The sequence below is a fragment of the Malus sylvestris genome, chromosome 13 (assembly GCF_916048215.2).
Source record: "Malus sylvestris chromosome 13, drMalSylv7.2, whole genome shotgun sequence".
In the NCBI taxonomy this organism is placed as follows: Eukaryota; Viridiplantae; Streptophyta; class Magnoliopsida; order Rosales; family Rosaceae; genus Malus; species Malus sylvestris.
This window is the reverse complement of record NC_062272.1, coordinates 5,244,472-5,257,885: the sequence shown is the minus strand read 5'-3', so window position 1 is coordinate 5,257,885 and position 13,414 is coordinate 5,244,472. Positions and strand designations below refer to the sequence as shown.

General features: G+C 36.2%; 1 protein-coding gene and 1 long non-coding RNA gene across 2 annotated transcripts; both read right to left on the bottom strand.

Annotated features, from left to right (window-relative positions):
• Positions 1-4,370: 4,370 nt before the first annotated feature.
• On the bottom strand, positions 4,371-5,415 carry LOC126595968 (uncharacterized). The gene is made up of 2 exons (XR_007613788.1): positions 5,029-5,415; positions 4,371-4,579 (listed from the first exon to the last, which is right to left on the bottom strand). It is a non-coding gene; the product is annotated as an uncharacterized LOC126595968 (long non-coding RNA).
• Positions 5,416-6,081: 666 nt separating this feature from the next.
• Positions 6,082-10,324, bottom strand: LOC126595960 (uncharacterized). The gene is made up of 4 exons (XM_050262365.1): positions 9,464-10,324; positions 9,176-9,354; positions 6,911-6,985; positions 6,082-6,797 (listed from the first exon to the last, which is right to left on the bottom strand). The coding sequence occupies exons 1-4, from the start codon at positions 10,128-10,130 to the stop codon at positions 6,411-6,413; spliced, it is 1,308 nt and encodes a 435-aa protein (XP_050118322.1). The 5' UTR covers positions 10,131-10,324; the 3' UTR covers positions 6,082-6,410.
• Between the last annotated feature and the right edge of the window lie 3,090 nt (positions 10,325-13,414).

Here is a 13,414-nt window from a genome sequence, read left to right as displayed (position 1 = left end):
TCAACACTTGATTCACTGAGATATTAAACCACATTTTGCTAAATGAATTGTACACCACTGAACTTAATTAGGAAAATTTTAAGGCATCTAAGATTTGATATTGATCATTATTAAAGGGACATTTCATTTTTTATATAAACGTGTATTCCTTTTGCCTAGTGGACGTTTGATTCTTCATTTGTACCCCTACGTTTGGTAGAAAAAGTTCGATGGAGGACAAAGCAAGATTTTATTTTGGGACTATAAAACTAATATTTAAATTCATGAACCAAATATTTTCAAAACCATAATTTAGCAACTATTGCTATAATTGAAGCATATTTATAACATATTTATTGATCATATTGTGATTTATATCTCCAACTCACTCGGCACTAGTTTTAATGATACGTCCACGAAAAGGTATATATAGCATTTTCCCCCTTTTATGGATATTTTTAGGACGTTATAGTAGTTTAAGAGTATTTGTACACTCTTTATTTACAAGCCAATTTTTTAAAAGGAAAACTAATGAAAATGACTTGAAAACTTTGAGTTTTAACGATAAGGACAAAATAAAGGGTAAAGTGAATAGTATCAGGATTGACTTTTTAGTGTTAAAATGTGGTTTTTCGTTAAAGTGAACAGTACCGGGAGCTTTTCGTTAAAGTTCCCTTTTTTAAATGATCAACTGACCCGTTTAAGAGTTATTGCGTACATAAGTGTTGTGTAATGTTATGACTCAATTGTCCTCATATCAGAAAATAAAATATACTAGTGTTGTTTTAAAGCTTTTGGGCACCTTTCTCTTACAAACCGGTTTTTTAAGGCAATTTCTATCCATGTACTCTTAGTAGATCGATCCTAGACGTTAATTAAGTCTAAATGAACACCGCAAAAAGATTAAATAAATTTAAAAAAAAAAGTAAAAGTCTATGATAGTTGGTGAGTTGTGTTGTTTGTGGAGTTGGGATCTAAGTCAATTCAATCATTTTTCACTTTCTACTTAAAAGGTAAATGCTGGGATCTAAATGCTGGGATCCCTAATTACACCAATTGGAGTTTAAAGAGGAGCACTTGGCTGCTGTTAATGTCAATGGGCAATTTTTGTCACATGACGTAAAAACAAGGAGAATGGCATTTATTCACCATTAGTAGCAATCCCAAATTATACCAAAAGTCAGGTTAATTACATGACCAAATGAAATTTCTTTCAATGTATCGGATTACGTTATATTTTAAGATATTTGATCATTAGACACTTGATTAATAGTACAATAATTAGAATCTAACTGTTAAAGTTTTAAAAATATAATATACTTCAGAACATAATAGAATTTTTACCGGAACAAATTTTTTTTTTGGAAACTGCCGGAACTACTTTAGAACAAGACATTTACACATAATAACCGTCATGTGAACAAAGTCCAAATCCATGAGCTCCTATAATGCGGAAGCAAATTTAATGAATTAGGTGAGGCTACTAAAAAGGGAGGCAGATTGTCTGCCCTCCTGTTTGGGTGACATTCCCATCCTTTATTATTTGTGCGGTCACGGTTAAGCTACGTCAACATTTTATATTCTTATTACTTTTTGTCTTATTATCTCTATAAAAAAAATTAATATAAAATGTTGACATGGCTTAACCGTGACCACACAAAATAGGAGGGGACGAGAAGGGCACCCAAACAGGAGAGGATGAGAAGGGCACCCAAACAGGAGGGCTGACAATCTGCCTCCAATAAAAAGGCATCTCTTTCTTGAACTTTCCTATGGTCCCAAATTTTTGCTTCCATCCAAGTTGCGCACCACCGTGCAATGCACATAAACCCATTAAGGACTGATTTGGTATTGCCGTGTTTTGAAAAAAAAACTGTTTTTGCTGTGCTATGAGAATAGGCTCATTTTTGCGCTTTACATTTTTAGTTTTTTTTCACCCAAAACTGTGAACATAAGTTGTTTTTAAGTGTTTACCAAACACCTTTTTGAGTTTAGTTTTTTTTTTTATACCCATTTTTTTATAAAAGCACGTTAGTACCAAACTAGTCTAAGTGGCGGATTCAGAAAAAATTATTGAGGGATCAATAAAAATTGTGCAAGTAGCGTGCAAATATTTTTTTATTGGAATAGTATGCAAATTGATATTTCATTGGGCCTTGGTAGGCTTGAGATCATTTGTTAAGACATATTGCACGTCTATCGACATATGCCAACATAAAGTGAGCATGTCAACTGATATCAATAGTTTTTGAGTGACCATGTCCACAAATGCCAACATATGCTGAGTGAGTCTATGGAAAGATGTCATAGCAACGCATACACGGCATATGATGCTAGCAGTTATCCTGTCCAATACCATAGAGGCAATTCGTCGAGTAATTGGTGGACAACTTTCAAGAGCATCTCAGATTTTCAAAAGGCAACACTTAATTCTTCCATGGAGGATTTCAAAAAAAATTATAGACGTGGATTAAACTAACTAGTTAGTGCAGCGTGTCCCCATCTTCAAATTTAGTTTGAACTATCCCTCCCTACACATTAAAATAATATAGAATGTCTTATTAAACCAAAAAAAACAAAGGAAAACTAATGAAAAGAGCTTGAAAACTTTGAATTTTAATGATAAGGACAAAATAAATGGTAAAGTGAATAGTACCATGATTGACTTTTTAGTGTAAAAATGTGGTTTTTCGTTAAAGTAATCAGTACATGATGCTTTTCGTTAAAGTTCCCAAAAAACAATACTAGTTTAAAAGATAACAATTATGAATGTAGCATATATCATATGTGAGCGTAGTCGCACTAATTAGAACATATGAGCTTCCAACTACGCACTCAAAACACGAATCTCTCTTTTTATAATTTAGATTAGTTGGATGCTGCTTCTTGGAGGGACTAGAAAGCAAACAAAAAAAACCCCACTATAACTCAAAAGTTTATTCGTGGACCGGACAAACAATGGGCTGAGAGGGACCAATTTAAAAGAAAAAAAAGACTTTGTCTTTGGGCTGGAGTAATAAAGAAAGGAATAGAATCCTCTTTGGATCTTCTTTATAGGAATCCGGAACATCAATCAATCTTGTTCGTTCATCGTATATCATGCGGTTAGAAATTATTTTAAATTTTAAATTTTAAATTGAATATAAATAGTACTTAACGATAACTGACCGCACGATGTGCGTTGAACGGACTCGATTGATTGATCCCCCAAATCCCCACAAAGAAGATCCAGAGCGGATCCTTGTCCATAAAGAAAAGGGGTATGATTCTTTTCTCTTTCTTCTCATTCTATTTAAAGATCATACGTCAACAACTTGCACTGATTTCTGTATAGAAAAAGAAAGACAAAGAAAAAAGTGATAAAAGAGGGGAGTAAATTTGGAGAGAAAACATGTAAAGAAAAAAAAAGAAATTCGATTGGCTAAATTGATATATTATTTAGGAAAGAAATCCTCTCTGTATATTTTCCTCTAAAGCTCAGGGATCAGGTGATTCAGGTCTTTAAAATTTGATTCAACGACCAGAAACAGAGAAATTAGTAAAAACTTTTAAAAGCTATAACAATCTTTTACTGTTGAATCAAATTTTAAAGGCATGGATTACTTTATCTCTTGACTTTGGAGGGAATCTTTCCTATTATTTATTTATTTATACAAGGAAGGGTGCGGAATTGGAGAGAGAACATGTAAAGAAAGAAAAATAAGAAGAAGAAAAAAAATAGAGTTTTATATACAGAGACAAAAACTTTTACTATATTTCAAGTAACCCCACTAGTTTTTAAACATGTCAAGAAGAGACAAAAACATAAAAAAAAAAAAACAACTAAAGTCCAGCCCAAAAACATGAAAACAATGTTTTAGAATACCAACCATACCCCTAAATCTTTAGGGCTGTTAATAGAACTCAGCCCTCACAACTCCAACAAAATTAATATATATCATAAGCATAACCTATCATCGACTATTTCTATAGAATCAGTTCTGAAACTATATGCAAAATCAGTTCAACTCATCATCGACTATTTTTGTAGAATTAGTTCAACCCGTTCTCGATCATTTTGCAGAATTAGTTCAACTCGTCATCGACTATTTTTGCAGAATCAGTTCAACCCGTCCTCAACTATTTTTGCAGAATCAGTTCATCCTGTCCTCAACCATTTTACAGAATTAGTTAAACTCATCGTTAACCATTTTTGCATAATCATTCAACCTATCCTCGACCATTTTTGCAAAATCAGTTCAATTCGTCATCGATCATTTTTGCAGAATCAGTTTAACTCGTGCTCGACCATTTTTGAAGAATTAGTTCAACCCGTCATCGACTATTTTTGTAGAATTAGTTCAACTCACCTGCAAAATCAGTTCAACCCGTCATCGACCATTTTTGCAGAATCAGTTTAACCCATCCTCGATTATTTTTTGCAGAATCAATTAAACCCGTCTTCAACCATTTTTGCAGACCAAAAGAAACACATTTAATAGATTCATTTACAAACTCAGCTCCCTATACAACCCAACGAAAATACAACAAAATTACAATACAACTATTTCACTAATCCTCGCATACAAATCTTTATTTGTTTCATCTGTAGATATTGAACCTGAAAGCAAATAAGCAGAAGAAACAAAACATAAATTATAGTGATACTTTAAGCTCAGTAACTAGAAAATAAGCATGCTTTTGTTTAAATTAACGAAATAAAACTATATATGTTAGTTCAGAACTACAAAATGTCACCCTATTTTGTTACCATAATTTAATCGAAGTAAAGAAAAATGAATTTCAATGCTGTTGTTCTTGTACAAATATAAGCTATTTTGGTACTGACCTTCTAACTTATAGTAGAATTCAAATTAAGATCCATTTCAACATCTATAAATCTCTACAAAATTAACAAACTAACTCATTTCTAAATGAAGAAATCTCTTCAAATATGGGAAGTCTCCTTTACCATAGAGGATTTCAGTGCTTCACCAAGTGGTCAAGCTCCTCGAGAAAAGTTTTTTTATTTTTTATATTTAAATATAAAGAGTTGGTAGACAAACTTACAAGTTAACATTGGTCTAGCTAGCTCCTGCAACATTTCCTCATATCAAATTTTTTACTTGGGCTCGTTAAATTCTTGAAGATGATCTTGTGACAAATTGTGAAGAATGGTTTGTGCTTCATCGTACTGTGTTTTCTTGATCAGGCATATGTATAACTTAAGATTTTATTGGTGTATGGATCAATATTTGTTGTTTGTTTGATGATGAAATGGGAAAAGGGAAGGGAGAGAGAAAAAGAGAGAGAGATTCGAAAAAAGAAAAAAAGAAAGAGAGACAGAGGGAGCATGAGAAAGTAAAAAGATAAGGGAACAAGAGAAAGAAGTGTGAAAAAATGCAAAAGATAAAGGGTATTTTTGTAACTTACACTTTAGAGGAAAAAAAAAGTAAATGATATCATCTTTCACATGTATTAATTTTTATCTCTCATTGAAATGTTTAAAAAGTATTGTTTAAATATGAAATTAAGTATTAAAAGTATATTTTATCTATAATTTTTCCAAAAAAGAAATTCGATATACCAAACAGATATATTTTATATACAATTATATCTAGATATTTTAGCCAAAATTAGTCTCCGAGATTGACATAACTCTTCAGTTTGGTATATGAGATTTGAAATAAATATTAATGGTCAATGAGTTATTCCACCATCTCCTTCCATGAAGAATTTCTATTAAATAAAGACAAAAATGACAAAAAAAATCCTCAATTTAATAAATAATATGCCAAAATGTTTTGATTAAATTTGAGAGCATTTTTGTCATTTTATTATGATCTAACGGAAATTTTTCACAAAAGAACGAAAATAATTGATAATGGACGAACTCAAAAACCAATTATACCAATTTTAAATCTCAAGACCAAAGTAAAAAATTATATCAATCTCATAAACTATTTTAACTAAAAAACCCTTATATTTTCATTTGTTCAAAACAGCACAAACCGTTCAACTAATCAAATAAAAAATAACAACTTTAATTTCTCTGACAAATAGTATGAGCAACTGTAAATTATTTGTATACAGATTTGAGGGTGGAGACTCAACACGGATAAGTAAACCCAAACACGAACCATTTCCATCAATAAGTACAATAAATTGTAGTCGGACGAAGAAATTTAATCATCAGGCATCAGGCACCGCCGCACCGGGGTTAAATTAAGTCAAACAATGTCCCAAAAATACTTCAACATCTTATATCTTTGGATGTTTTCCAACACAAAACACATTAACTGAACGACAGACGACCAAAAACCATCCCAGATGGTGAGTCCGTCAACCGCCCACATCGAAAAACCATGTTTCATGCAATGCGGCAAACGTCTCCACCCCACTGCCCCATACAAAAACTAGCAAGAAACATTCTACAGAGACTGAAGGTACCATTATGAAGCAACTCCAACGTTGGCCGAGGCATGACCCTCTTGAGCTGCATCTTGGTGGTTGTATGAGGACCCGCCACCCCTACCACCCCTTCCCCTATTGTTATAGTAGGGTCTTGGATAATAATTTCCAGGCTGGTCGTAATACTGGTTGCGACCATTCTGGAAGGAACCACCTCCTCTGCCATTGCCTCGACCTCCACGGCCATTAGTGTAACCTCTACGGCCACCTCCCCCACGACCACCTCTTTGGTTTTGGTATGGTCTGCGAGAAGCATGCTGTTGCTCGAATTCTACATCTCTCTGGTTGTAGTCTGCTTCTGTTTCTAGCTGAACCTTTTCTTGTTGAGCTGAGACAGCCTCCGACTGATTTTCTGTCACTACTTCATCCTGCAAAGAAAGAACCTCCCACATTCAATAAACTAGATGCAAATTCCAAAAAAAATTGCCTGTAAAATGCTAAAATAAGAAGAACCAACTGTCGAATGCTATGCTGAGAGCACCTTCTGAAGTTCCTCTGTATGACTCGATTGGCTATCACCTGTATCATGTCCTTGAAAATTTGCAGTGTCTTCAACCTACAGAGCATTTAAAGAAAATTCAATGCGTATTGCTTGACCAAAATCTATTACTCAGTCAACAATAACTGGAACAAAATCAAATAATCATTTTACACTTATAGTTGATTAAACAACTTTCATTAAGTTTGAAGATTTCATGCTAACAATTTCTTGTTCCTAACAACTTCAAACAAATATGGTGTAAAGCACGCACAAAGATAGCAGAAGTTGAGAAAGGGGGTTACTGAAAGATGGGACGGAGTGCAACTGTTAACAGCCCATATAGGGATGGATGCTAGTGCTAGTAAGATGAGGAGGAGTGTGACCAGAAAACAGCACAGCAATGAACTTGAAATAAAGAAAACGACGCCAAATGTATTGTCAAAAGGAAACTAGTAAAAGTTGCATTCTCACTTGTTTATCATCCACACTCGGGTAAACCAATAAAAAAAAGGAAAAGAAAGCCCCAAAATTACCATACCTAATAGAAACTTTGAAAAAATAAAAGAGAGCTTTAGTATACCTAGAGATATAATAAGAAAGAGAAAGGTAGACATGCATTAGATAATCTTGAATCCAATATTTAGATTGATCACAATGCACTTGTTTACATCACCCCGCACATGCAAAGAAGGCTGATGCTAAAACAGATGTTTCTTTATATTCTTTATTTATAAATTAACAACCACAACCACTTTTCTACTTCTGACCTTAAGAAGTAAAGAGAGTAAAATACTACACAGCCAGAAGGAGACACAGTACCTCTTTAACCATTGCCTAATCAAAGTTTTAGTTGTTGCATAGCAATTCAAGAATGTCAGTCACGTGGCCTCCAAAGTAGGCAAGCATAAATTATCCATACAAAGAAAATAGCATTTACTATTAATTTTGTCCCCTGGACTGAACTTATTCGGATTCTGAATTATTCTTCAATGCACTGTTCCCAACAACTAGTAAAAGTGGATGAGTTCAAATACCTCCTTCACAAAGTCCGAAGTTGCATTCAAATAAAAACTAGGGTTCATGGATTTGGGAAATATGCAGTAAGGGGGCAAGAAATAGATTAGGATTATCCTTTAAGAGCACTCATTTTAGATGCATAATATCAAATGTTCTTGCAAACAGCAAAAGAAAATAGAGAAAAGACTTTACCATGCATAGTTCATCTGTGAAGGAGATAATGATGTTTTCATTTGCATTAATAACCAAAAAAAAGACTCGTATTAATCTCAAACCAAATACAACCGTGCATGTTGAAAGATTCTAATAATTATTAGGCATGGTGGTAAGAATAATTGTGATTCTTGTCCTACATACAAGAAGCCCATAAAAATTTCACGGATCATTGTTGGGGAGGCGAGGGCACATATTCCCATACAGAAATACACAGCAAGAATAAAAACTTCTGATTTCCAATAGATAAAACAAAATCTTTGTGAGACCTAATTATGCTTGTGGTTCAAAAAATCTTAGTTTCGTGTAGCACCAAATACCAATCTCTTCTATTCTAATTCATGTTGGTCAGTTTAAATAAAAAGCATCATTCACTATTTCGTAGTTTCCCTAAACCCTTAACTCGCGTCTGGAAGGGTAGGTAGTAGCCAACAACTCATTCCTTCATAAGACTGTTAATACCGACTTCCAGTTTCCAGTCAAATTAAACCCTTTTTAAACTTGTGAAAGTTATTACTACACCTGAGAGTAAAAGAGTTGAATCAGATCACTACATCTTACAGTTCAAGGTTGGCATCACCCACAAGAGAAGCAGTAGCACGAATAAGAAAAGACAAAGCCAACAGTTCTTAAAACTTTCAAAATAAAAGATAGTTCGGTACTCATGCTACATTGTCCACCTAACATGCATCTATATTTAGGCGTTTTGACTGCCAGATTCAATAGCTTGCCATGTAACCAACCCAAATCCACCATTTTGGAGACTGTCTCTGCTTGCTTCAACGTCAACTATTTCTGTGCAGTAATAAGCAGAGATGCTGAAATAGTCTTTACTTTTACTTTTTATCATAAACACCAAGAGCAACTCAGAAAAATATAAAACAATATCTCATAAGAAACACCACAATAATACAAATCATATGCCTCACAATCAAAACACCAAAAACATCATAATGAATTAAGCACCCAAATTGTTAATAGAACAACTCAAAGCATATCACTAATGACAAAAATTTACAATTAAATCCATAATACCTTCTGCTGGAAATCCAGCTGGACAGGCACCTGGACAGGCGAGATAGACTCATGTACCGGCACCTGAAATGGAGCATAGTTCCCTGCAGCTGCTGCGGCCGAAACTTCTTTCATTTGCGGCGTTGTGGTAAAGTAGTCCGAAGCCATAATCTTACTGAGCCTCTCTCTCAAGCCCGCATCTGCACACAAATTAAACCATTGATGTCAACGAAGAAGCCACATAGAAAACAGAATTTCAATCATTTACAAAAACAAACTAAACATTTCACAAAAAGATAGAAACTTTACATGTCACATTGGAATTCGGCTCAATGGGTTGCTCCGACTTCGCGAGCCAACGCTTGGCGTGTTCGAGGCATTGCTGCAACGCATTCTTATGCGACAAGCTGGAATCGCCGGGCCGCGAGATCAAAAATCCACCGAGAGACGAAATCAAATCCAAGTCCCTCGGGGCGAGCATCTCAGTGTCATCGTCAGTGATGGTATCGTAGGTCAAGCAGCATTCTCTCTCGTGGGTCCTGGTTAGAATAATCCGGGTGAAGTCACTCTGCGACTTCACGTCGAACAAGGACCCAAAGTAGAGCAGATTCAGAAGCTCCTCGACGGCGGCAGCTTGGCGGTCGTCCGATTCACTGGGCTGGAGGACATTGGGCTTATCATCGGAGATAGGCGGGGTAGGGGCGGAGACCTGATGGCGCTGCACGGCGAGGCTTTGCTCTTCGGCGACGGCATCAGCGAGAGGCTGTCGAAGCTTCTCGAGCTCTTCGATTAGGGCAAAGACGCCGGGCTTGGATTTGAGGACGCCCTCCTGCTCCTTGTTGAGGACCTTGCCTTGGGCAAGAGACTCCTCCATCTGGATTATGCGGTTCTGCTTTTTGCGGAGGGCTCGGATGCGCTTGTTAATGAGGCTGAGGACTGGTCCGTCGGAGAGGTCCGAAGCCGCGGTGGCCTCCATTTCGGCTGCTGGGGAAGTTCTACGGTTTTGTAATTCGGGTGATCGGAGAAGCACCACCAGGCGGCGGCGTGGTGGTGAAGGTTTTAGAGATAACGAAGCGGCGGGAGGGAATTTGGGGACGGAGAGAGAGAGAGAGAGAGAGAGAGAGAGAGGTGGAGTGAAGGGTTTTGGCCCTTTGGGAGATGGTTTGCCAAATATTAAATAGCTGGTGAAATGTATTAGGAAAATATGTTTTCATTTCACAAATGAATAAAGTTACGCTTTTAGTATATACAAGTTGTGTAGGCTAACCATGTCATAACAACTTACTAACAGTTTTCCTTAACCTCCAAATATTATCCCTAGAAGATGAGTTTACAATATTACCCTTAATATCCTCCCTCAAATGAAACTGGGGAACTCGAAGTTGAAGTTTGTCTCAAAGAAGCATAAATCTGGACTTAGACAGAGATTTGGTACATATTAGCCACTTGATCTTGGGTGCATATGAAGTGAAAGGAGACTTGTTTGGCCAAGACCTTTTCCCGAATGTAATGATAGTCGATCTCCACATGTTTCGTCCAAGCATGAAAGATAGGATTCTTGGCAAAGATATAGTAGAGACATTGTCACACCAAAGTTGAGGAGAACAAGGCAGACGATAGCCTATATTAGTAAGCAGTTTACAAATCCAGGTGATTTCAAAGGCAGTGTTTGCAAGGGACCGATACTCGGCCTCTGTTAAAGAACAAGCTACAGTTGGTTGCTTTTTAGCACTCCAACTGATAATGGAATTGCCCAGAAAGATGCAATAACCCCTAGTAGATCGCCTATCCAAAGCACAACCGACCTAATCAGCATCTGAGAAAGTCGTGATATAAGGTGGTGAGGAACATTTAGAAAACCAGAGGCCAAGATCAATTGTTCCTTTGAGATACCTAAGTATTCTCTTAACAGCTTGGAAATGAGAAACTTTGGGAGCATGCATGAATTGACACACATGATTGACAGCAAAACTGAGATCTAGGTGTGTCCAGGTTAGGTATTGGAGATCACTAACCAAAGATTGATATTCAAAAGTATTCTCAAGAAGATAAGAGTCATGATCAATATTGGTGGTGCTGAGTGGTATGCTACAAGGTTTAACTCCAACCATTTTGGCTTTAGTTAACAGATTCAAAATGTATTTAGTTTGAGATAGGAAAATTCCGGTAGAAGACCGTTGTGGATGCAAATTTTCTCCTCTTCGATCTTGGACGATTTTGCACCTACAAAACAACTAGCACCTTAGGTTAAGGCCAAAAGCCTCACGCGCCCACGATGAATGGGGGGGGCTTTGGCCGAAGAACCTCCGATGCCAAAGTTAGAAATTTAGAGAGAAATAGTGTTTAGAGTGTTTTGGTAGAAATGGGTGACTATTTATAGGACCAAATTGGTCCACATTTTCAAGAAAAGGGCCGGCCCCTTTGTGTGCTTTTGGGTGAATTTTTTGGTTTTATTAGCCACTTTATTGGCTAATAAAATACAATAGAAATAAATGGGAAGTTACTAAATTGAATGGTTATCATTATTTGGCTAATGAAGTGGAGGAAATATGAAAAGATAAGGAAAAAGAGAGGGAATGTGGCCGGCTCCTAGATGGGAGTTTTGGGTTTTATTTTTGGTTTAATTAGCCAATTAATTGGCTAATTAAATATGAAAGGAGATATTTTATTATTTATGGTATTGATTGGCTAATTTAAAAGGGAAAGAAAGGTGGAAAAGGTAGAAAAAAAGGTGATGGAATAGATTTCGAATGGGGTAGCCGGCCCTATGCCATTTTTTAGGTTTGAGTGGATGTTTCAAATTGGTAATTAAGGGATGATTTTAGGAGATATGGGAAGAATATATTATTTAGATAATTAATTAACTAAATAATATATTAGGGAAATTAAGTTTTGGAAATAATTACCTATAATAAGATAATTTGGAATTGGTTACCTCTTCTGGAGCATTTTTGAATTGGTTGAGGATGATTACCCACTATTTGCGCGTAGGAATCCCGGTATGCCTCAAGGGTATTTTTGTCCTCTTTCGTTCAAAAGTCCACGTGTCGCCTGGTGAATATTTTTGGTTCCACAACCGTTTGACCTCAATGCCAAGAAAATAGTGCAAAGCTCCAAGATCTTTAATAGGAAACATAGTACTGAGTTGTTTGATCACATTTTGACAAGCTGCAGAGAAAAGACCAGTGACCATAATATCGGCCACATAAACCAAAATGAAAATCAAGGAATGATCATTTTTCATAAGAGGGAGTGATCATTTTGAGAGCCAACAAATCCGAGATAATGAAGTGCAGCATGTAACTTATCATACCACGCTCAGGGAGCCTGTTTCAGGCCATATAAGGATTTATGGAGCTGACACACATGATTTGGTTTGGTAGAGTCTTCAAATCCAGGAGGCTGTTGTATAAAAATAGATTCAAAGAAAATGTTGTGTAAGAATGCATAGCTGACATCGAGTTGGTTCAAAAACCAGTCAAATTGAGCAGTCACAGTAAGTAAGATTTGGATTGTCACATGTTTAGCCATAGGGCTAAAAGTTTCAATGTAATCAAGACCTTCTTGTTGGTGAAAGCCTTTAGCAACAAGACGTGCCTTGTATCGATCTATAAATCCATCAGGTTTTTGTTTGATCCAGAAAACCCATTTTCATCCTACAATGTTCTGATAGGAATGTTAAGGAACAAGTAACCACATGCCAGTATTAAGGAGAGCATTAAATTCCTCATGTATTCCATGATGCCAATATGGATGTTTGGATGCTTGTAGATAGGTTGTGGGAATGTAATTTGGTGACAAATGAGAGGGTAGGGGATGCTTAGTTGCAGTGAGAGCTTTAAGCTTGTATATACCAAACTTAGATTGGGTTTGCATAGGATGGATGTTAAGTCGTGGTGGGGAATGATCACTAGGTAAAGAATCTGATGAAGGTATAAGTGGGGAAGTAGGATTGGGTTGAGGTTCAGATTGAGACAAGAGTGAGGATGCTGCAGATAATATAGGTGGTGGAGATATGGTAGGAATAAAGGTAAAGGTTAAGGTTGATGGTATGGCAAAAGATGGGATGGGAGAATGAGGTTGGGAAATAGGGGAATAATGGTGAAGTTAATGGAATAAAAAGGTGTACTCATCAAATAACATATGCCAGGAGATATAAATTCACCTTGTGATGGGATCAAGACATTTGTACCCCTTATGGTTGAGACTATAACCCAAGAAAACACTATTAGGATCCAACTTAGATGAGGTATAAGGCTT

Bases quoted from the DNA above. Each gene is read 5' to 3' on its own strand.
- LOC126595960 (XM_050262365.1), bottom strand. From the start codon at position 10,130: ATGGAGGCCACCGCGGCTTCGGACCTCTCCGACGGACCAGTCCTCAGC. The intron at 9,355-9,463 runs GTAAAGTTTCTA...ATTTGTGTGCAG, and splicing joins GCCGAATTCCAATGTGACAT to ATGCGGGCTTGAGAGAGAGG. The intron at 6,798-6,910 runs GTGCTCTCAGCA...CTTTCTTTGCAG, and splicing joins ATACAGAGGAACTTCAGAAG to GATGAAGTAGTGACAGAAAA.